General features: G+C 46.1%; 1 protein-coding gene across 2 annotated transcripts in view; it reads left to right on the top strand.

Annotated features, from left to right (window-relative positions):
- OPHN1 (oligophrenin 1) overlaps positions 1–24,098 on the top strand; it is a 201,576-nt gene that overhangs the window by 48,238 nt on the left and 129,240 nt on the right. For both annotated transcript variants that reach the window (XM_077479375.1, XM_077479367.1), the window contains exons 3-5: positions 1,440–1,535; positions 12,508–12,569; positions 14,447–14,518. In XM_077479375.1, the coding sequence (XP_077335501.1) occupies positions 1,440–1,535; positions 12,508–12,569; positions 14,447–14,518 (230 nt within the window). The remainder of the gene's footprint in view (positions 1–1,439; positions 1,536–12,507; positions 12,570–14,446; positions 14,519–24,098) is intronic.

Below are 24,098 nucleotides of genomic sequence, written 5' to 3'. Positions count from 1 at the left end.
TCTGAGAGGCCTGTAATGCGCACAGTGCTCTGGATGGTCTGAGGAGGCCTGTAATGCGCACAGTGCTCTGGATGGTCTGAGAGGCCTGTAATGCGCACAGTGCTCTGGATGGTCTGAGAGGCCTGTAATGCGCACAGTGCTCTGGATGGTCTGAGAGGCCTGTAATGCGCACAGTGGTCTGGATGGTCTGAGAGGCCTGTAATGCACACAGTGCTCTGGATGGTCTGAGAGGCCTGTAATGCGCACAGTGCTCTGGATGGTCTGAGAGGCCTGTAATGCGCACAGTACTCTGGATGGTCTGAGAGGCCTGTAATGTGCACAGTACTCTGGATGGTCTGAGAGGCCTGTAATGCGCACAGTACTCTGGATGGTCTGAGAGGCCTGTAATGCGCACAGTACTCTGGATGGTCTGAGAGGCCTGTAATGCGCACAGTACTCTGGATGGTCTGAGAGGCCTGTAATGCGCACAGTGCTCTGGATGGTCTGAGGAGGCCTGTAATGCGCACAGTGCTCTGGATGGTCTGAGGCCTGTAATGCACACAGTGCTCTGGCCGGGGGTCTGAGGAGGCCTGTAATGCACACAGTGCTCTGGCCGGGGGTCTGAGGAGGCCTGTAATGCACACAGTGCTCTGGCCGGGGGTCTGAGGAGGCCTGTAATGCACACAGTTCTCTGGCCGGGGGTCTGAGGAGGCCTTTAAGGCACAGTGCTCTGGACTGTGGTCTGAGGAGACCTGTAAGGCTGCACAGTGCTAAGCATGCTACAGTCACTACCTTGCTTGCTGAGAGGGGAAGGCACTCATGGGCTTTACAGATGGAGCTCAGAGGAAGCAGAAGGTTCACGTGTTGACTGCAACCAGTTTGGCCTATTTTTTTCAAGCCTGGGGAAGTGGGCAAGGCCATCAACAGCTCAAATTTAGCTCCATTCACAGGTTGCATCTTTATTTTAGAAAATTCTTACATTTATTTATTCCATACAGTAAGCACTGAATGGTCAGCGCTGAGACTTACACTTCTGGCCGATCAGATCATAGCCAGTCCCGTGCTCTGCACCTCCTCTATTCAGAAATCATCTCGCGTTCTTTTCAGAGTTCTGTGGGGAGATCATAGCCTTCATCTCCATTCACAGAATGCCTTGTATTATATAAAAAGAATGCAAGACCTTTTCTGAATGGAGAAGGTGCAGAGCGAACATGGCGATACCATCTGTGTACTCTAATTGAAGATGTAAGTCTTGGCGCCGGACGTTCTGCACTTTTACTGTACTCTATGGGCTGACTGAAAGCAAGAATGTTCCCAAATGCAGCAGCTCCCCGCACATGGCACACGCTTCATCGGTGGTAATTTATTTTTAAATTGTCAAACATCCAGCTTTAATGTATTTTTAAGATAACAGTGAAAGACTAGCTTGGTGCTAAAACTATTGTTCTTTATTGTTCTAGGCTATTCCAACGCCGTCCAAAAGTTCGCCCAGACTTTGCAAAGTTTCCAGTTTGACTTCATCGGGGACACCCTAACAGATGATGAACTCAATATTGGTAAGAAAGCCTCAAGTGATGTCCAGCATGGTGTGAGGGCTCGTTCACACAGGCATATGCATATTTTTATGGAGGGAACGCAGGTTCTTGGTGGAGTTGGCAGAAGATCCTACGTAAAGTACACACCAAAAGTACTCTACTCTCCTTGGGCATGTTTAGAAGCATAAAATTTCTCTTTTCATTCAAATTAAAAAGGAACTGCAGTCTGCTCACATAATTTGTAATAAAATGATCTTTGCCGTTCCGAAGCTTCCCTCCAACCACTTTGAATATTTTATATATGCCGTGATTCTGTACTTTCCAAATATGCTGCAGAAATGTCCCTCCGCTGAGTCTGGCTGCAGCCATTTTAACTGTGGGTAGCTGAAGCCGCTACCTGTTTACTTCCTGGATTTAGACACACAGCTCTGCTGCTCTCATTGGCCCTCTTATAACTCATCCACCCTCCCTTCCTGGCAAACTCTCAGGAGAAAGAGCTGTGCATGATGTCATAAGCCTAGGCCAGTGATGGCAAACCTTGGCACTCCAGATGTTTTGGAACTAAATTTCCCATGATGCTCAACTACACTGCAGAGTGCCTGAGCATCATGGGAAATGTAGTTCCAAAACATCTGGAGTGCCAAGGTTCGCCATCACTGGCCTAGGCTAATGACCAGACAAGAAACAGGAAGTGGGCTGTATAAGTTATTTACTAGTAGGATAAAACACGTTTTACTATCCAAAGATAAAAAAACATGGTAGAAGATTTCATGGATGGAAAGATGAAAAAATGACTAAAGAACTGCTTTAATGACTTCACATGTACATGCATTTGCATTTACGCTTATGTGCATACGCGCATAAAATCTGAAGATCTGTGTGGCGCTGGATGTGTCCCACTTCTAAACTCAGCGCACTGAGTATGGGCTCATTGATTACTATAGTGTTGCGCTCAGGTGTGCTTAACTGCTTCCTGCCCACCGTATTACAAAATGAATATTGGGGCGGGACCTCTCTTGTTCTGGGAGGACATCATAGGACCTCCTCCCATTCTTGCCACGGACACAGTTCATCACCGATTGCGGTAAAAAGCCAATGACGTATGCTCTTTACCATGTGATCAGCTGTGTCCAATCACAGCTGATCACATATAAACAAATGCTTATTGGCATTTCCTTTCCTCGGAGCAGTCTGAGGAAAGATTAGACCAGGGGTGTCCAAACTACGGCCCTCCAGTTGTTCAGGAACTACAATCCCCATCATGCCTAGTCATGTCTTTGAATGTCAGAGTTTTACAATGCCTCATGGGATGTGTAGTTCTGCAACAGCTGGAGGGCCGTAGTTTGGACACCCCTGGATTAGACTATAGCTGGATATCGGTGCCCATCAGTGCTGCATGTTGGCGCCCATCTGTGCTGCATATCGGTGCTCGGCGAGTCGGCAGCGCCCATCGGTGCAAGCCTCGGCAGCACCCATTGGTGAAGAAAACTTATTTGCAAATTATATTTATTTTACCACAAACAAAAAAACATTTTTAAAAAAATAATTAATTTGTCTTTTTTTTTTTCATTTGTGCGGCGTTAAAAAAAACCAAAAAAAAAACCCAGTGGCAATTGCCACCAAAAGAAAGCTCTACCTGTTTTTTTTTTTTTTTTAATATTCAATTTCATATGGGTATATATGTTGCATGATCACGCAATTGTCATTGAAAGTGTGACAGTTCTGAAAGCTGAAAATTGGCCTGGGCAGGAAGGGGGTGAAAGTGCTGCGCACATCAAAACGCACCATTTTTTTTCTTGCTCGTGTAAATAAGCCCTCAGTGAGTTCCCATCGCACTAAAATTCCCTATCATCGGTTGGGGCTCTAACCCCGCGTCTTGAGCTGCAACTCCAATTGTACATATGGCAGTTATTACATGGAAATATTCCAAAAGTCTCTGCTCCGAATATGGGAAATATCGCTACAATAATTACAGAGGCACGCCGTACTGAAGCATGCATCCTCTGCAGTACTTCTCCTTTTAAGTCGAATGTAACATTTCGGGGATCTCTCGCTTGTAATTACAGTTTGTGATTGAAACAAAATGCGTATAATTAAAAACATATCCCTAAATGCTGGCAAGGATTTTGAACCCCACCTATTTAAAGCTAAACATGAAGGTTTCAGTATTACATAGCGAGGTCATCTGCCCAGATCATTTTGAGCCGCTCCACCTTTCGGTACTGTCACTCGCTTTGCTGTACTCTCGCAGCTGGGCTGCCTTAAAGCTGAACTCTGGAAAAATAAATCACCCCTATAGTGGGGCTCCCCCACTTGCCTTATTCCTTGCTTCCCTGCCCGACGGTGTTCTCCTCTATTGTCCAACACTCCTGGGATGTTGGTGGGCCCTCGCTGTCCTCACGTATAATTCAGGACTGCTGGTTCTGTATTGTTCATTATGACGATGGAATGTCTGTGACCAGACTAGTAGTGAATGGAAGCAGCTTCGGGGGAAATGCAGCTGGAAAGAAGCGCGCGGATGAGAAGAATAAGGTAAGTATTACTGCTTATACACCTAAACCAGCTTTTTTCAACTTTTTTGACCCCCCCCCCCCCCAGAAACCCTTATAGAAAATTTTGGGTCCCAAGAACCGCTTTAATTTGGGGCTAAGTGGAAAAAATGCCTCTTACGTTGGTGGCCATTGGAAATAATGCCCCCCTTATGGTGGTGAGCTGGATGCCACCCTTCCAGACAGCTAAAAAGATTTTTAGGTATATGCAGCTGGCTCTGAATCATGTAGGAACTCTCAAATAGGAGGTAAATCAGTGATGGCTAAATTAACCCCTGAGTTCAACATAACCCTGGTTGAGAATGGCTTCCCTAGACTTCTTAATGAACCCCGGAGTTCTATGGATCCTTGGTTAAGAATGGCTGGCCTAGACTTCTCTAAGAACCCCAGGGTTCAATGAAACCCTGGTTGAGAATGGCTTCCCTAGAGCTCCCAAAGAATCCCGGGGTTCCTCGGAACTCTAGCCAAGAATGGCTGGCCTAGACTTCTGTAAGAACCCTGGGGTTCAACGAAACCCTGGTTGAGAATGGATGCCTTAGACCAGGCATATGCAATTAGCGGACCTCCAGCTATTGCAGAACTACAACTCTCATGAGGCATAGCAGGACTCTGACAGCCACAAGCATGACACCCAGAGTCAGAGGCATGATGGGACTTGTAGTTTTGCTACAGCTGGAGGTCCGCTAATTGCATATCCCTGCCCTAGACTAAACATGAATTTAACCCTTGCAGTCTGAGGAATCCCAATTGTAATGGTTATTTTTTAGCTGCTCAAAGTTCAGCTTCATTTAGAGCTGCGATCTACAGCATGCACGTTAATATATGTTGTGTTAAGACAGCCCATTCATTTTCTAAGGACTGCCAACGCACAGCAACCATATTTGCAGTATTTTTCTTTTTAATGAGTCAGTAGGTGCCTACTGTGCTTGTGCATTGGGTTGACAAGTACTAGCTAAGACCCCTTTCACACCAGGGCATTTTGCAGGCGCTATAGCGTTAGATAGCGCCTGCAATCCGCTCTAAAGAAGCTGCACTATTGTCTGTAGTGTGAAAGCCTGAGGGCTTTCACACTACAGCGGTGCGCTGGTAGAATGTCAGGGAAAAGTCCTGCCAGCAGCTTCTTTGGAGCTTCTTTGGAGTGGTGAAGGAGCGGTGTGTTTACCGCTCCTCCACCGCTGCTCCCCATTGAAATCAATGGGGCAGCGATGTAATACCGCCGGCAAAATGCCGCTATTGCGGCATATTGCCAGCGGTTTTAACCCTTTCTCGGCCGCTAGCGGGGGGTAAAAGCGCCCTGCTAGCGGCCGAAATGCGCCGCAAATCCGGCGGTAAAACGCCGCTAAAAATAGCATTGTTTTACCACCCACGCTATGGGCGGTGTGGTGTGAAAGGGGTCTAATAGTTGCTGTAACAATCCATAAACCTTTGCTGGCTGGTAATAACATCACAGCTCTGGTTTCTGCTGTGCACACCTGACCTTTATTAGTGAACTTTAAAGCAAGGCCAGGACCTGATCAACTGGTTACTAATTTTTTTTTCATGCCCTGGAGAAGGGATTGTCTCTCTCTCACGTCTTCCTTACTGTTCTTGCCTTGAGTCACTCCTTTGTTTTTTCTGTACTGTCTTTGCAGTCAGCCTATTCTGATCATCTCTGCTGTTGTTATTTTTTGTGTTCCTGTCTGGATCGTAGACTCTGCAACTTTACTTAATTTGCCTACTAACTCTGCTCTGATTTTGCAAGTGGGTGGATTGTTAGGCAGCAAGTGAACATGTTGTATTTGAAGTTGATGTGTTAAAAGCAGAAAACAATAGGCCTCACGGTTGTGTATGGGGCTGCAACCAGTCAAGATGCCCATGCCAACCCTTGTTCACTGCCAAAAACATTTACAATGGGCAGGTGAGCATCAGAACTGGACCGCAAAGGAAGAAGGTGGTCTGGTCTGAATCCTGTTTTGTTTTACATCATGTGGATGGCTAGTGAGCGCGTTTGATACCTGGCGCCATGATGCAGTATGGGAAGAAGGTAAGCCAGCGGAGGTAGTGTGTTGCTTTGGCAAATGTTCTCCTGGGAAACCTTGGGTCCTGCCATTCAAGTGGATGTTCCTTTGACACGTACCACCTACCTAATCATTCTTAATGACCAAGTAGACGACTTCACGACAGCAGTGTTTCCTTATGGCCTCTTTTAGCAGGATCATTCTTCCTAACGCTGTAAAAATTATTCAAGAATGCCTTGAGGAAAACGAGTTTGAGTTGTTGACTTTAGCTTCCAATTTCTCCAGCTCTCAATCCAATTGAGCATCGGTGGGATGTGCTTGAAGAACAAATCCGATCCATGGAGGCACTGCCTCACAACTTACAGGCTTAACCTCTTGACGTTGATGCCTCCTGGCATCTGAAAAGGGCTGGGAGGTGCCAGAGCCAAGGGGTTAAAGCCTTACAAACCACTTTGACCACTTTTGACCTACAGGTAAGCCTAGATTAAGGCTTAGACAGCGGCGCGCTGGCGCATTATCGCCATTAGCAGCATGCCGCTGCTAACGGCGATATGCCATTAGTGGTGGCTCCCGTGCGCATGTGCAGGAGTGACGTCAGGAGTGACGTCATCGCTGCTCCAACCACTCACAGCCACTCTACCCGGAAGAAGATGGATGCTCCATGCTACAGGTGACATCGCTGGCTCCTGTGTCAGGTAAGTGACACATAATGGGCTACTATGCGATGCATAGTAGCCCATTATGCTTTACCTTTGCAAGGAGACAGAGGAAGTACATCCATCCGGGTTTACTTCCTCTTTAAGTCCTGTAAGTTGAAGCCCACCATCAGACTGTTTTTTCCAGCACCTTCCATAGATGCTCGATTGGATTGAGATCTGGAGAACTTGGGGGGCCAAGTCAACAACTCAAACTCTCTGGGGTTTCTGATCGCGTGACCAACGCGATTGGCTGTCACAGCAGTCACACTATCGGAAAGCTCCAGATCCCAAGTTGAATTCAGGAACTTTATTAGCCTCCAGTAACTGGCAGAAGCTCCTGGCACAGCTCTGCATCTTTAGGTACACCTATATGCAACCTCTCGCTGTTGGGGTCCATCCGCCGAGAGGCCATGTATATGCGTATGGCCGGCGGGAAGGGGTTAAAGGATCTGTTACTGACAGCTTGGTGGCAGATACCACAGCATACCTTCAGAGGTCTAGTGTTCATGTCTTGATGGATCAGGGTGGTTTTGCTAGAAAAATGGGGACCCAACTCAATATTAGCTGGGTGGTCCTAATGTTATGGTTGATCGGTGTGTTTTTTCTCCTAGTTCTTTCTCATTCCCTGATATACTCGGGTGGTAAAAGGCAGAGGAATTTCATAATGTTTCATTCTGCTTGCTCTCTATACAGAGAAGGCTTCCCTTCCTTGATGTGTGCCCCTTTGAGGACGGAGTTGGGGTTAATAACAGATGTTGCAGAGCTCTTCCCCCTGTACCTGTGCCAAGCAATGACTCATTCAGCCAAGGCTCAGCTGCAGTGCTCCACACTCCCTGTTAGGGGCCCTGGCTGGGTGAATGGAGAAAGGTCTTCCCCAACGATTCTTTTTTTTTTTTTTTCTTGAACGTTTCTATAAAGCAGTTTATGGTCACCAAGCTAGGCTGTTAAAGGTCGGTAATTTAGCAATGCAAATGATAAAGCAAATTACGCTTTACTATCTGATGCCTGGGGTCCCACGCAGCAAACTCGTGGATGTTTTGTTCACTGCACATCCCCTGAAGGCATCTTTGGAAACCACCAGATGGTGATATCATTGGAAATCTTTAACTGAAATTCTCTTATTGCTTTTCCCAGAGGAGAACTTTACTGCAGGTGACATAAGGCAGACTTGTCTACTCAGTAATGGTCCTGACAGGCCTGGTGCCCTATGGGAATCGATATTCATTTGGATAGACATTATCCTGACAACCTGTATTTTCATAATCCGACCTCCAATTTCCTGTGAAATCATTGGGTGGTGTATTTAAGAGCTTTAAAAAAAAAAAAAAATGAAATTTTTCTTTTAGAGCCATTTTTTTTTTTTACGCCAATCTGAACGCAGATGATAGACCAACACAAAGTGGCACATAATTGTAAAGTGAAAGGGAAATTATAAATGGTTTTCACATATTTTTATTTTTTTATTTTTTACAAATATGTAAAAAGCGTGGTGTGCATTTATATTCTTACTACAGATACTCATTTGGATTTAGGTCTGGACTTTGATTGGGCCGTTATAACACATGAATATACTTTGAGTTAAACCATTCCATTGTAGGTCTGGCTGTATATTTAGGGTCGTTGTCCTGCTGGAAAGTGGCCCTCCACCCCAGTCTTTTGCAGTCTAGGACCCCTTTCACATCACACCGCCCATAGCGTGGGCTGTAAAACGCTGCTATTTTTGGCTGCGTTTTACCGCCAGATTTGCGGCGCATTTCGGCCACTAGCGGGGCACTTTTACCCCCCCCGCTAGCGGCCGGGAAAGGGTTAAAACCGCTGGCAATAAGCCACAATAGCGGCGTTTTGCCGGCGGTATTACGGCGCTGCCCCATTGATTTCAATGGGGAGCAGCGGTGGAGGAGCGGTAAACACACCGCTCCTTCACCGCTCCAAAGAAGCTGCTGGCAGGACTTTTCCCTGACGTCCTGCCAGCGCACCGCTGTAGTGTGAAAGCCCTCGGGTCTTTCACACTACAGACAATGGTGCAGCTTTTTTAGGGCAGATTGCAGGCGCTATTTCTAATGCTATAGCGCCTGCAAAACGCCCTGGTGTGAAAGGGGTCTAACAGGTTTTCTTCTAAGGTTGCCCTGTATTTGGCTCCATCCATCTTCCCATCAACTCTGACCAGCTTCCCTGTCCCTGCTGAAGAAAAGCATCCCCACAACATGATGCTGCCACCACCATGTTTCACAGTGGTGTGTTCAGGGTGATGTGCAGTGTTTACTGCCACATATAGCGTTTTGCTTTTATGCCAAAAAGTCCAATTTGATCTCATCTGACCAGAGCACCTTTTTCCACGTTTGCTGTGTCTCCCACATGGCTTCTTGAAAATGGGACTTGTGGTTTTCTTTCAACAATGGATTTTGTTCTTGCCACTCTTCCATAAAGGGCAGATATGTGGAGTACACGACTAATAGTTGTCCTGTGGACAGATCCCCCCACCTGAGCTGTGGATCTCTGCAGCTCCTCCAGAGTTACCATGGACCTCTTTGCTGCTTCTCTGATGAATTCTCTTCTTACTCGGCCTGTCAGTTTAGGTGGATGGTCATGTCTTGGTAGGTTTGCAGTTGTGCCATAATTTTACCATTTTCACATGATAGGTTGAACAGTTCTCTGTGAGATGTTCAAAGCTTGGGATATTTTTTTATTTTTTATATAACCTAACCCGGCTTTAAACTTCTCCATAACTTTATCCTTGACCTGGATCAGAAAGATCCAGCCGAATGTTAGTTACCACCCAATATCTCTCTAATGAATGTTGACCTTAAAGTGGTTGTAAACCCTTACAAACCACTTCGACCTACAGGTAAGCCTAGACTAAGGCTTACCTGTAGGTCCAAGAAATATCTCCTAAACCTACACGGTTTAGGAGATATTTACAAAAACATGCACCGCTGTCTACGGCACATGCGCCATAGACAGCGGCGCGCAGGTGCACTGTCGCCGTTAGCAGCATGCCGCTGCTAATGGCGATATACCATTAGTAGCGGCTCCCGTGCGCATACGCAGAAGTGACGTCATCGCTGCTCCGGCCCTGAGAGTGGCTGGAGCAGTGATAAGCGGGAAGAGGATGGATGCTCCGTGCTACAGGGGACAGCGGTGACTTCGCTGGCTCCTGTGTCATGTAAGTGACACATAATGGACTACTATGCGATGCATAGTAGCCGATTATGCTTTACCTTTGCAGGGAGACAGAGGAAGTAAACCCATTAGGGTTTCCAGGGTTTCTCCCCGGTCAGATAAAGGCTTTCTATGGCAACCATCTCCTATCCTATATGCACTCACCTCCAAGGGCTTGAAACCCTTGAGTGAGCTTAGATCTCCTCCTTGCGTTGGACAAGGAGATGGGCTTTAATATTTCCAACTACATTATTTGTATAATGGACTGGGGAGGAGCGGCTTTGTAGGAACCTTACCAAGTTTAAGGAGCTGTGTCTTTCTGATCAAAAATGCATACATACCCTTTGCAAAATATACATAATCCTCATGCATTTCTGCCACTGTCCCTTTTATATTCGAGACTGGGAGCGAGAATTAGCAATTAAATTGGCCGCTGAGGAATGGGATAATGTCCTTTTTCCTTATATTTAAATCAACCTTAGCTTCCCACTCACAAGAGAGAAACTATACAAACATAACCAGATGGTATTGTTGCCTGGTCCTATTAAATAAAATAAGAGATGGGGTGGTCTTGTCCAGGAATAAATTCATACTGGTCTGCCATATTCTGTCTAAGCCACTTGATCATGGGTAAAAACTGGCCAGAGACCCCAGAGTTTGCCTTCTTATCTCCGATTCTGGGATCAATTACATCTATCAAAAGGAAATAATTAGATTTTTGCTGATGGCAGGTAGATGACAAAATGTGGAAAATTTCAAGGGGTATGAATACTTTTTCAAGGCACTGCACACACATACATTTAATTCTTAGATTTTAGACATGAAATATGAACAAATCAGATCTCTCTCTAGTGTGAACCTGTTTCAATCCAGAGTGTAATTTCTGTCTGCTGTTTCCTTGCTCTCTCTGAGTCACTTCTAAAAAGTTTTACTGACACCAAGACAAAAATGGCGAAGGGAGTGGGCTCCAGTTGATAGTCTTAGCTCTGTTCCTGTGTGCTTTGTGAAGGGGGGGGGGAGGGGTTGTCCGTCCTTCCTCCTCCCTGATGTAACGGGACACTGATGGGGGCCACCTGATGTAACGGGACACTGATGGGGGCCACCTGATGTAACGGGACACTGATGGGGGCCACCTGATGTAACGGGACACTGATGGGGCCCACCTGATGTAACGGGACACTGATGGGGCCCACCTGATGTAACGGGACACCGATGGGGCCCACCTGATGTAACGGGACACCGATGGGGCCCACCTGATGTAACGGGACACCGATGGTGCGGCACCTGATGTAACGGGACACCGATGGTGCGGCACCTGATGTAACGGGACACCGATGGTGCGGCACCTGATGTAACGGGACACCGATGGTGCGGCACCTGATGTAACGGGACACCGATGGTGCGGCACCTGATGTAACGGGACACCGATGGTGCGGCACCTGATGTAACGGGACACCGATGGTGCGGCACCTGATGTAACGGGACACCGATGGTGCGGCACCTGATGTAACGGGACACCGATGGTGCGGCACCTGATGTAACGGGACACCGATGGTGCGGCACCTGATGTAACGGGACACCGATGGGGGGGCACTTGACGTAAGGGGGACACCGATGGGGGGGCACTTGACGTAAGGGGGACACTGATGGGGGGGCCACCTGACGTAAGGGGGACACTGATGGGGGGCCACTTGATGTAAGGGAACACTGAGGGGGGCCCACCTGATGTAAGGGGGACACTGATGGGGCCACTTTGAAAGGAGGTACCCTTACAGTGGCAACTGATTTATGGGTGTAGTCTGATGTGGGCACCCAATGTAATGCATTACTCTGGTAGGGGGAACCTGATGTAAGGGGGAACACTAATGGGGACATTTACAGAGTATTAACAGAGTACGTGGAGGAAACAGTAAGAAAAGAGCCAGAGGGCTTGGCTTGCACCAAAAAAAGGAAAGTAGATGCCTACAATCTTTCATGGCACAGACTTGTGATTCAGACATCAATAGGAAGAAAATTTTAGTGACCGGACCACCTTGAATTTTAACTTGCTATCCCTGCCCTAGATTTTAACCCCTTCCCAGACAGTTTTATAAGTACAGTGTATAGTAATAGCACTGATCACTGTATTGGTGTCACTGGTAATGTCAGTGGCAGTCCGTTACCCTTCAGTGTTAGATTGCCTCTCGCATCACGATCACATTCCCATGTTTGCCGCCATTAGTTTCCTGCTGCTCTTATACTGTATTTCTCCTATTGGAAGTAGTTAGCTAATATGCCAGTTTTAACCTATTTAGTCACATAGCAAATTTCTCTTTATCAATGCCACTTTATGAAATGGCAATCCACGTGGAGCCCAGATGGGGGTATTTTAGGGACATATTACAGCTTTGTGACCATCCATGGAATAACAGGATATGACAAATCTTCCTAGATAATGTACACAAACGGCTGCCTATGAAAAGATTGTGGTTGGTGGGAGCAGGCTGTGGTCCTTGTTGGGACGGGTACAATCCTCATTCATGGAGGAAAACCACCATGTTAATGACTACCTAGACTGTACTGATTGTCTTCTTTTTCTTTTATTTCTTAGCTGAATCCTTTAAAGAATTTTCTGACCTATTGCAGGAAGTGGAAGTAGAAAGAATGATGATGGTAAGTCCATTGTGTTATTTTTCCCGTGGTTGGGAAATGTGCATGTGTTAGAGTTTGCTTTTTAAGTGGGATATATATATATATATATATATATATATATATATATATATATATATATATATATATATATATATATATATATATATGTATATATATATATATATATATATATGTATATATATATATATAATGTCCAAAGACATGCAGGTAGGTTAATTGGCTTCTGTCCAAAATTAGCCCTAGTATATGAATGGGGACCTTGGATTGTGGGCTCCTTGAGGGTAGGGACCGATGTGTGTGTGCAATGCACAGGGACAATTGTACACACTCACTCAGGTTGAACTGGATGTACTGGTGTCTTTATTCAACCTTAGAAACTATATATATATATTTAACGTTATAATGTGGGTTTAACGTATTTGGTGGATATAGATCCTTTTTGCATTTTGACCACCCGTGTTCTAGCAATCAAGGACACCAGGTGGCAGATTCTAGAGGGAAAGACCCTCCTCTGTCCTAGCCACCAATAAGGCTAGGGAGCAGGAGCTACATGGGTCTTGGCAAGCAAGTACGATGGGAGGCAGGAGCTGCCTGGGTTGTGGTTACCAAGGACATGAGTGCAGGGACCCCCTACATTCTGGCAATAAAGGATTCTAGACAGCAGGAGCTACCTGCATTCTATCAACCAAAGACACTAGGTGGCAGGTTTTGCCTGCGTTCTAGCAACCAATGACACCAGGTGACATTGGCCATCTGTGTCCTAGCAGCAAAGAACGCTAGCGACCAAGAACCATCTTTGTCCTAGCAATCAAGGATTATGAAGGGCAGGAGCTGTCTGCGTAATGGTATCTAAGGACACTAGAGTGCAGGAGCCACCTAAGTCCTGGCAACCAGGGACGCTAGGAAGCAGAACCTGCATGCATTCCAGCAACCAATGACACCATGCAGCAGGGGAAAACTGTTTTCTAGCAGCCAAGAATGCTAGAGGGCAAGAGCCTCCTATGCCCTAGCAACTAAGGACAATAGTGGGCAGGAGCTGCCTGCATCTTGGTAACCCATGAAACTAGGGGGCAGGAGGAGCTGCCTGCATCTTAGTAACTAAGGACACTAGGGGGGCGTCTTGGCGACAAGAACGCTAGTCAGTAGTAGCTGCCTGTGTTCTAGTGATCAAGGACTCTAGGCAGCAACGGTCTATTAATAGTGTCTAATCAGCTGCACCTGGTGTGATTACTTGCATGTCTGCCAAAAGGGCCCCTGTGCCCCTGGGCCACCTACTGCTGGATGCATGTACATGTTACATGGGTATAGCATATAATGATCTTTTGCCTGCAACGTCCTGCATACATTGTGAAATGGTTACGTTGACTGAGCCTTAAAACAGCCAATGCATTTTGGGGGTCCTGAAGGTCCCCATTTCGGCAAGATTGTAGATACCGCAAGACATGTATTATGAGCAATTGAGCTGGGGAATTCCTTGGGTAAAAGGTCAAGTGTATTGCAATAGAAAGTCTCCATTTTTCTAGGTAATTGCAGCAATCTTCTAGGATTCTGTTTTAGACTAGTCGCATAGTACTTGCACATTCCTTAAAGGCTCGGTCACACAGGGTTGTTTTAATGCACATCAATGCATGTGAGTACAGAGGTTAGTCGTAATTTTATATCGTTCAAGTTCACAGCTGTGCTATCTGTTCACATGTTTTGTCTGATTTTCATTGCAAAAATGTGCATTATATGGATGACAATGGCAGCATATAAAAACATGATTAACACCCCTAAAAATACATGAAAACAGGTTTAAATCCAGCTTAAGACATACATTCAAGCCATCAAAATGCTTGTTTTTTTATCTGATTTTGTATCTTTCTTTTCCACTGCAGCTTCAAAACGCAGACAACATCCTGATAAAACCCCTGGAGACTTTCCGCAAGGATCAAATTGGACTCACTAAGGTACTTCCACATCCTATCTGCAAGTTGAGGAACCACCTGCACAGGCAAAGCTTTAGCCACAGACACTAGATTTGTTGTTTGCTTGGGGCTCCCGTTACAAGAAAAACAGGAGTTTCAAAATAAATGTTCTAATGTGTAATTTATATGACCAAAAGTTAAATGACTCCTGAGCGTTACGCCAACTATATAGCCAAAAGTATGAGGACCACCACCAAATGATTGAGTACAGGTTTCTAGTGAAGGGTACTGGTAATACAACATACACAGACACTTTAGATCATTGTCCTCTTCCAATGTTGTTGTGCAGTTTGGTGAAAAACCAGCATGACTGTGGTCCTGTGCACAAAGTTACCACTATAAGGACATTGTATGACCAGTTTGTGCAGGCCAGTTCATTTCCTTTACAACCATAGTCCTGGGGAACTCTTGCCCTGACCTCCAACCAGTCCGGGGGAACTCTTGCCCTGACCTCCAACCAGTCCGGGGGAACTCTTGCCCTGACCTCCAACCAGTCCGGGGGAACTCTTGCCCTGACCTCCAACCAGTCCGGGGGAACGCTTACCCTGACCTCCAACCAGTCCTGGGGAACGCTTGCCCTGACCTCCAACCAGTCCTGGGGAACGCTTGCCCTGACCTCCAACCAGTCCTGGGGAACGCTTGCCCTGGCCTCCAACCAGTCCTGGGGAACGCTTGCCCTGACCTCCAACCAGTCCTGGGGAACGCTTGCCCTGACCTCCAACCAGTCCTGGGGAACGCTTGCCCTGACCTCCAACCAGTCCTGGGGGACTTCTAGCTCTGACCTCATAAATGGACATAAATCTGGTGTGGAGGAACTCGTGTCCTACACAGTTCCCTGACCCCAACCCTACTGAGCATCTTTGGGAGGTGAAGTGAAATGCAGGTTGTAGACACACTCCAATCTTGGGAAAGGCCTTTCCAGATAAGTGGAGGTTGTCATACTTCATAATTTTTTTTTTTTTTTGGAATGGGATTTTCAACAAGTTCTTATAGGTGTGATGGTCAGGTGTCCACCAACATTTGGCCTTATAGGGTATATTAAGCTTCATGGGATAATAAAGTAAATTGGAATCTAAAGCTTTTCCAAAAGAACATGAAGACTCATTGACAAATTGTGGCTTGATTCAGACTGCAGCCAAGAGTGAATATTGTCCCTAGCAGCCAAAAATTGTTTGGTTTAATTTTTAACAGAAAAATTACAGCTGATATCTAATCGGTTGCTAAGTACTGTAAAATTTTACGCTGTATCCATCTCTATAAGCTGTTTAGTGGTCTGCTTGTTGAGCTGTAATGAGTAGCAATATTTTAATTTGCATGCAGCTGAACATTTTTATTTCAGCCATGTATTTTATTTATTTATGAGATGTCTATTATGTATGGGCAGATATCTATAGATGAAATAAACAGCTGTTGCTTACAAAGCAGATGTTGGCGAGAGCATAGGTGTCCATACACTGCTCAGGAATCAGCCAAAACTCGAGCCGTGGGTGACCTTGACCTTATCACCCTGCTCAAGAAAAGCTAATTGAAAACTTGAAGGTTCTGGTGGAGAATTGTCAGCCAAACAGTAACTGCATCCTATCAGGTCACTGTGTGCTCAGACAGACACGGGTGCTGTGGCTGTCTGAAAACAGTAGCTGGCAAGGGAGAGTCCACCATTTACACCATTTACAGCCTTTCGTAACTTTTTTTTACCACACAGGAGTCTTTGGTATAGGTATCAGGGCCAATTAAACATTTTAGACCACTTGCTCATGGTACGTTAGCTTGATAAGTAGGCTGTAATGACATTTAAATAAAAGACTGGGGTTATCTAATAATAATAAAATAATATCCAGAAAAAAATAGAAAGTAAATACTCTAGCAACCCCTTACATTGGTGGTCATTGTGGATTTGACCTCATACATTGATGGTCCATTTAGAAGTCACCCCCTGCATTGGTGGTCAGTGTAGAAGTGATTGCCCCCGGTGGGTGGTCAGTGTAGAAGTGATTGCCCCCGGTGGGTGGTCAGTGTAGAAGCGATTGCCCCCCGGTGGGTGGTCAGTGTAGAAGCGATTGCCCCCCGGTGGGTGGTCAGTGTAGAAGCGATTGCCCCCCGGTGGGTGGTCAGTGTAGAAGAGATTGCCCCCCGTGGGTGGTCAGTGTAGCAGCGATTGCCCCCGGTGGGTGGTCAGTGTAGAAGCGATTGCCCCCCGGTGGGTGGTCAGTGTAGAAGCGATTGTCCCCCGGTGGGTGGTCAGTGTAGAAGCGATTGCCCCCCGGTGGGTGGTCAGTGTAGAAGCGATTGCCCCCCGGTGGGTGGTCAGTGTAGAAGCGATTGCCCCCCGGTGGGTGGTCAGTGTAGAAGCGATTGCCCCCCGGTGGGTGGTCAGTGTAGAAGCGATTGCCCCCCGGTGGGTGGTCAGTGTAGAAGCGATTGCCCCCCGGTGGGTGGTCAGTGTAGAAGCGATTGCCCCCCGGTGGGTGGTCAGTGTAGAAGCGATTGCCCCCCGGTGGGTGGTCAGTGTAGAAGCGATTGCCCCCCGGTGGGTGGTCAGTGTAGAAGCGATTGCCCCCCGGTGGGTGGTCAGTGTAGAAGCGATTGCCCCCCGGTGGGTGGTCAGTGTAGAAGCGATTGCCCCCCGGTGGGTGGTCAGTGTAGAAGCGATTGCCCCCCGGTGGGTGGTCAGTGTAAAAGCGATTGCCCCCCGTGGGTGGTCAGTGTAGAAGCGATTGCCCCCCGGTGGGTGGTCAGTGTAGAAGCGATCGCCCCCCCCCCCCCCCAGTGGGTGGTCAGTGTAGAAGTGATTGCCCCCCAGTGGGTGGTCAGTGTAGAAGCGATTGCCCCCATTGGTGGTCAGTGTAGAAGTGGCCCCTTACATTCATGGCCAATGTATCCTTTACTTTGGAGGACAGATCAGAAGTGACCCCTTATGGTGGTCTGTCTGGAAGTGACCCCTTGCATTAGGGCTGAGTGTGTAGAAGTGACCCCTTGCGTTAGTCAGTTTAGGCCAGTGTTTCTCAAATCCAGTCCTCAGGCCCCCCCAACAGGTCATGTTTTCAGGTTTTCCATTATTTTTCACAGGTGATTTGATCAGTTTCACTGCCTTAGCAATTACCACACCCGTTTCATCTAAGGGAAATCCTGAAAACATGACCTGTTGGGGGGGCCTGAGGACTGGATTTGAGAAACACTGGTTTAGGCAGACGATCAATCAGCCACTTCTTTGTTAAGGAACCCTAGGTTTTCATAGAACCCTGGTTGATAGACGCTTTGCAGGCTGAACATGAGACATTTAAACATCAATCTTATCTTCATATTACTACAAGGAGGTCTGAAGCAGTGATCCAATATTACATTTGAAACAAAAAGACACCTTCAAATATATCTAAACCCAATCATTAAATTATTGTGTAAGCTTTAACGTGTTAATGTGTTTTCAAAACTTGTTTTAAATCTGTGTCTGTAGCTTTTATTAAAATGGTCCCTGGTGAATCCTGCCATGACAGTCCTTGTTCAGGCACTTCCTGTCCCTATCTCCCAGTTTTGCTCCTGCATTGTCACATACATCCAATTAGGAGACGGGTACAAAGTTAGTGTGTATGTGCTAAACCAGGGTTTCACAACCAGGGTTCCTCCAGAGGTTGCTAGGGGTTCATTGAACAATGGACAATTTCTGCCTTTTAGATAAGCTCCCACTGGCACCATTCATCTATTTAGCGCTCTGCAAGTGGGAGTTCTTAAGCCCCACACACAATATCAGTTTTTCTGCTGAGTTTTTCCTTCATATTTACCAAAACCATATAATATGAGGTCAAACCTTAGGAGTTTCAATTTGTATGCAATCAGGCAGGCCCTTGCGCTACATGGTTTTGGTAAATCTGAAGGAAAAACTCAGCAGAAAAACTGATAGTGTGTATGGGGCTTAAGTGACCACAAATGTAAGGCGCATTCTTGTCATTGAGCATCACACTAATGTATCATGAGTTGTAGCTATAGTCCTTTTTAACAGGGGTTACCTAACACCGCAAAGTTTTTTTCAAGGGTTCCTCTGAAAAGATGGTGAAAGGCTGCACTAGAACAATAGAAGTGGGGATAATGGTACTTTTGGATTTAAATTAGTGAGTCTTGCTCCAAAGGGGCTGTCAAACCATGAATGTGCAGCGTAGAACTGACTTTGTTTTGGTCCTAGGGCTCCTGCCTCAAAAAGTCAGTACAGTACATATCAAGCTGTGGGGTGAGTGTTGAAGAGCACCCAGTACAAAAGTTCATGAGACTTCAGAAGTTTTAGCCCTTGTACACACGGTCGGAGAATCCGACGGAATGTGTCCAATCGGACCATTTTGTCGGATATTCCGACTGTGTGTGGTCTACATCGGACCAAGTTTTCCAACATGTCGGTAACATTTTCAGACAAAATGCTCCGATCGGACATACTCCGATCATGTGTAGAGAATTCCGATCGGACAAAGTGCCACGCATGCTCAGATCAAATTCCTACATCAAAGCTATTGGCTACTAGGGTGAACATAGTCCCGTCGTAACGAAATAACGTCATCACGTCGGATTTTCCGACAACTTTGTCCGACCGTGTGTATACAACAATTTCGGACAAAATCTGACGGACAAAATCCGACGGATTTGGTTGTCGGAATCTCCGACCGTGTGTACAAGGGCTTAGTCCAAATTTTTATTGACACGGCCTATCAAGAGAAGCCAGCCAGTTTTGGGGGAAATGCCTTCCCCTTCATCAGAACTGAAGCCATAGATTTGCTTGGAGTGATGTTGATCCTGCCATGAAGGTCCTTGTTCAGGGTTGTTATAGGTTGGACGACACTCTGTCCTTGTGGGATGAGTGTTGAGAGCCCAGTACAAAAGTTCATGACCTTTATGGGCAAGTCTAAGTTTTTTTATTGACAAAGCGTATCAAGGGAAGCCGAACTTTGGAGGAAAAGCCGCTCCCTTCATCAGGGCTGAAGCCATAGCTATGATTGAACCAGTGGTTAGATGGTGGTCCGGCCATGACCCTTATGAAGTTAGTCCAAATTTTTATTGACAAAGATTGAGAGAAGCCAACAAGTTTTGGGGGGAAACGACTCTCCCTTCTACAGGGCTGAAGCCATAGATATGCATGACCTATAATGCTTGATGTGGGTCAGATTGGTTACAGGTCAAATCAAGCCTCATTCTAGGTAACCTAATTGCCTCTGACCTCTAGTCCAACCGTATGCATTAGCCCTGAAGAAGGGGGGGGGGGGTAATTGCCCAAAACATGTAACCCCCCCCCGTCATCAGGGCTAATGCACACAGTTGGACTGGCGTTGAGCGTTTAGGTTACCTAGAATAAGGCTTGATCTGAGCTGTAACCGATCTGACCCAGATCAAGCCTCATTATAGGTCATGCATATCTATTGCTTCAGCCCTGTTGAAGGGAGAGGCATTACCCCCCAAAACTTGTTGGCTTCTCTCAATATTCTTAATAAAAATTTGCACTCAAGCTTTTCAAGTGTCATGAACTTTTGTTGGGTGCTCCTCAACACTTACCCCATAGGCTTGTCAACCAATAAAGACCCTGAACAAGGACCTTCATGACAGGATCACCAGGCATTATTTTTCTGAAAGCTGCAGATTTAAAATGATTGAAAATTACTTTTAAAATAACTCAAACATGATAGAACATATGTAAGATTTTATTGATGGTGTTTAAAACTCCATTAAATATGCTGTTGGTAAACGAGGATAACTTTTTGATTTTGTAAAAGCATTGTTCTCGAAAATGTAACATCTCAAGCGGACCTCCTACAAGATGCTTCCGGCTATATAGCAAAGATCAGTTCTATCCAAGTTAGCCATGTGAACCTGATTATCCTTTAGTCTGATTTTCATAACTAATAGAAAGATTATTTAAACATGATCACCGGGAACTTTGCCCCAAATACAGGACTGAATGTGCTTGTTTGTGGAAATGTGGTAGATCTTGTGTCCTTAATTGGGATATAGTTCTAGACCAGAAGCAAAAGGAAAGGTGGTGGGGGAGTCATGTGTTCTAGTGAGGGGCTGGATCCTCGCTGCATAGCGGCTGCCAGAATGAGTGAGCTGGGAATAAACCTGAGCCAAAAAATGCTGGAAACGGCACAAAATCTGCTCCCACCATCTCCTGCTCCGTAACCCATTCACCTCCAGGAGCACTATGAATGGTCCCTGTGCAGGGAATCTAAGGTTGTCTTCACCTGTAGTGGTTCAATGATGAGCCCTTGAAATTGTATACTTTTATGGGGTCAAAGAATGACCTTCAGCTGACATTCTTATTGGTTAAATCAGTCATGGGCTGTTATCCAGCATCAAAGACATACTAATATGGAGATAACATGCTTCACATATCATTCTGGGGAGAATGGAAAAGGAAGTCTTGTCCTTAACCGCTTGATGACTGACATACTGTATGTATATAAACCCCCGTCAGCAAGTGGTAATTACAAGATCATGGCTGCAGAACCCCCCTCCCTACTGTTGCTGCCTACGGTGGTTCCCGGGCTGTCCTGTTTCTCCAGGGAGCCCAGGACTGTGGTTAGTGGCTGGGACTGCTTCCCACAGAGAAGATGAAGGAACATCTGTTCCCCAATCTCCACTGTGACCAACCAACCTGCATTTTGTCACTTTTGGTTTCAGAGCTGCCATTCCATGGCTGTTACGGCCAGGGGTGCCGCTATCTTGGCACAATCTGTACTTGGTTAGCTACTTTGGAGGACAGGGGAGACAGGGGCTGAATAGCCCCCCAAAATTTCCTTAAAAAGGACCTGTCACCCCCTTTGTAATGGCAATAAAGTAAAAAAAATAAAAAAAATGTAATAAAAAAAATGAAAAGCACGTGCACATAGGAATGACATGCATATGTAAACAGTGATTATACCACACATGTGAGGTATTGCTGTGAACATCAGAGTGAGAGCAATAATTCTAATGCCACGTACACACGATCGGAATTCTCGTTGGAAAAAGCTCTGATGGTTTTCCCGTCGGAATTCCGATGGAATTTCGCTCAAACTGTTTTGTCTACACACTGTCACACCAAATTCCAAAGGTCAATAACACCGCGACATACAACATGTTCGGCACTATAAGAGGGAAGTTTAATGCTTTCGAGCATGCGTAAAATTGTTTCCGAGCATGCGTCGGAAATTTTGCATTGTCGGAATTGCATGCACACGATCAAAAAATCTGTCTGAAAAATGAAGAACAGGCTCCCAATCTAAAGACCGTCAGAAATAGCGACAGAAAAAGACCAATGGGCATACACACAGTCGAAAAATCCGGTGATAAGCTCCCATCGGAAATTCCGGCCGCTTGTACCTGGCATTAGGGCATAATTTGTGAATAACTATAAACTGATAACCTGTAAAGGTACTGTAGTTTGTCACCGTTTCATGGCGTGGTAGTGGTATTGATTGGAGCATGGTAGTTGTGACTGTGAAGCATGACATATCGGACTGCTGTAGATCTGTGCTAGGTTTGAGATCAGTGTTGGCAACAAGGAGTTTGATTCAAGGTCCACAGCAATAGCACGTTAACTGCATATCTAATGCTGTTCGTTTATTAACAGTGTAAAGATCACTAATTTCTGCAGTGCTGCCTATAAACCGCTCTTCAGAAATCATACTCAGGTGCCCGGTGTGTTTGTGAACTGAGCCATCATCAGCCAGTTCCATTCATAGACATGGTGTACAGAGCCAATTTGAGCAGCTCTGTACCTAGAGATCGGTACAATGTAAACAGTGTTGCGTTTACCATGGAGAGCCACCCCTTCTGCTTACAATGGAGGAAGGAGGAACTAATGAATCGTATAACAGTTCCATATCAGCAGCAGATAGTCAATGTTGTGTTTTTTTTTTGTTTTGTTTTTTACCCTTCCATCTCCTCCTAATGTCTGAGCTACATCTTGCCTCTACAGTGACCTGCAAATTAACCCCTTTATCTCCTATAGTCTACACATCTGTACAATAACCCTTTCAGCTCCGTCCTCCCACTACATGTGATCTGTACGTTAAACCCTTCACCTCCTATTCCCTCTGTGTATGACCTGTACATTTAATGTATGTAGTGCACCATAGTGGCAAAATATTAGATCACCTTTATTAGATCATGTTTGTTTTTCTTCTTGGGTCTTTTTATTTGAAAATATAGTGCAGTGGTTCTCAACTCCTGTCCTCAGGACCCACTAACAGGCCAGATTTTAAGTATTACCTTGGCGAGATGCAGACTAGAATACTGCAGTCACTGAGCAGCAAATGATATCGCCTGTGATGTATTTCAGTTATCTTGCAAACCTGGCCTGTTAGTGGGCCCTGAGCACACAAGAGTTGAGAACCACTGATATAGTAAGTAGACGAAAAAAAATGCCACCAATCAAAAGCTCAATCTGTCTCCAAACATAATTAAATATACAATTCATTTCAGCGCAGTGTTGTTTGAAGTAATTGTCAAACGATCACAGCACTGAAAACTAAAAATGGCCTGGGACTGAAGGGGCATTATAGGCTAGTACTTTAAATATTTAATAAATATTATTATTTAAGGAAGTTATAAGCAGTAGTATTTTTTTATTTGATGAAATTTATATACTGTACATGTACAGCGGCTAGTCTGCTTCCCTGTGCAGAACCACTTACCTGTATGTGATTCTGCACTTCTGGGTCTGAGGCATTACAATGGCAACCTGCTCCCTCTGTGAGTGGACAGAGCGGGAGCCAATCAGCAGGTCTGGCAAACCCAGTGTCCACTGAGACCCACTGATCGGGAGATAGAACGGCAGTCTTGCCAATGTAAACAAGGCAGATCGCCGTTCTGTTAGAAGGGGGCTCCCGGTTTCCGGCCACCCACCCTATGTGAATGAGTGGGGCCCAGTCACCCAAAAAAAGTCAAATCACATTACACGTTTTTAAAGTAATTTATTAAGGCAGCTCTATCTCTTCCAATCTCTTCTCCCCTCTCTAGCTCTTCTGCCTCTAACGGTTCTCCTCCCCTCTCCGGGTCTTCTCCACTCTCCGCTGATGTTTTATAGCTCTCTCCTGGTCTTCTCCACTATCTTCTCGCTCTTTTGCCCGGTCTTCTCCACTGTGTTCCCCCTCTGTTCTTCCGATGTTGACTCAATGTGCTCTCCCGCTCTAATGCTGGGTGAGCGGTGTGCCTATGCCCTCTTGGCATGGGGAGGGGTCACCGGAGGCCTGCCCCTTATGACGTCACCGAAGGCCCGCCTCATCATGCACCGGGTGGTGACGTCATAAGGGGCAAGGCCTCCGGATGACATCACTGGGTGACCCCCGCCCCATAGCAAATATAAGTGGCACACCACGCACCCAGCGTTAGAGCGGGAGAGAGCGTTGAGTCAACATCGGAAGAAGAACCGAGGGAGAACATATCGGAGAAGACCCAGCAAAAGAGCGAGAAGACGGCTGATACTCATTCACGTAGGGTGGGGGCCCCCTTTTTAAAGGGGGCTTCCAGATTCCGATAAGCCCCCGGCAGACCTAAACAACCAACGGACGCGGAGAGTCTGAAACTCGAGCATGGCATTTCTCATCGT

This window comes from Lithobates pipiens, unplaced genomic scaffold (assembly GCF_037356315.1).
Source record: "Lithobates pipiens isolate NorthernLeopardFrog02 unplaced genomic scaffold, aLitPip1_a1.2 Scaffold_1, whole genome shotgun sequence".
Lineage (NCBI taxonomy): Eukaryota > Metazoa > Chordata > Amphibia > Anura > Ranidae > Lithobates > Lithobates pipiens.
The sequence above is the reverse complement of the archived record's forward strand: the minus strand, read 5'-3'. Positions and strand labels throughout refer to the sequence as shown.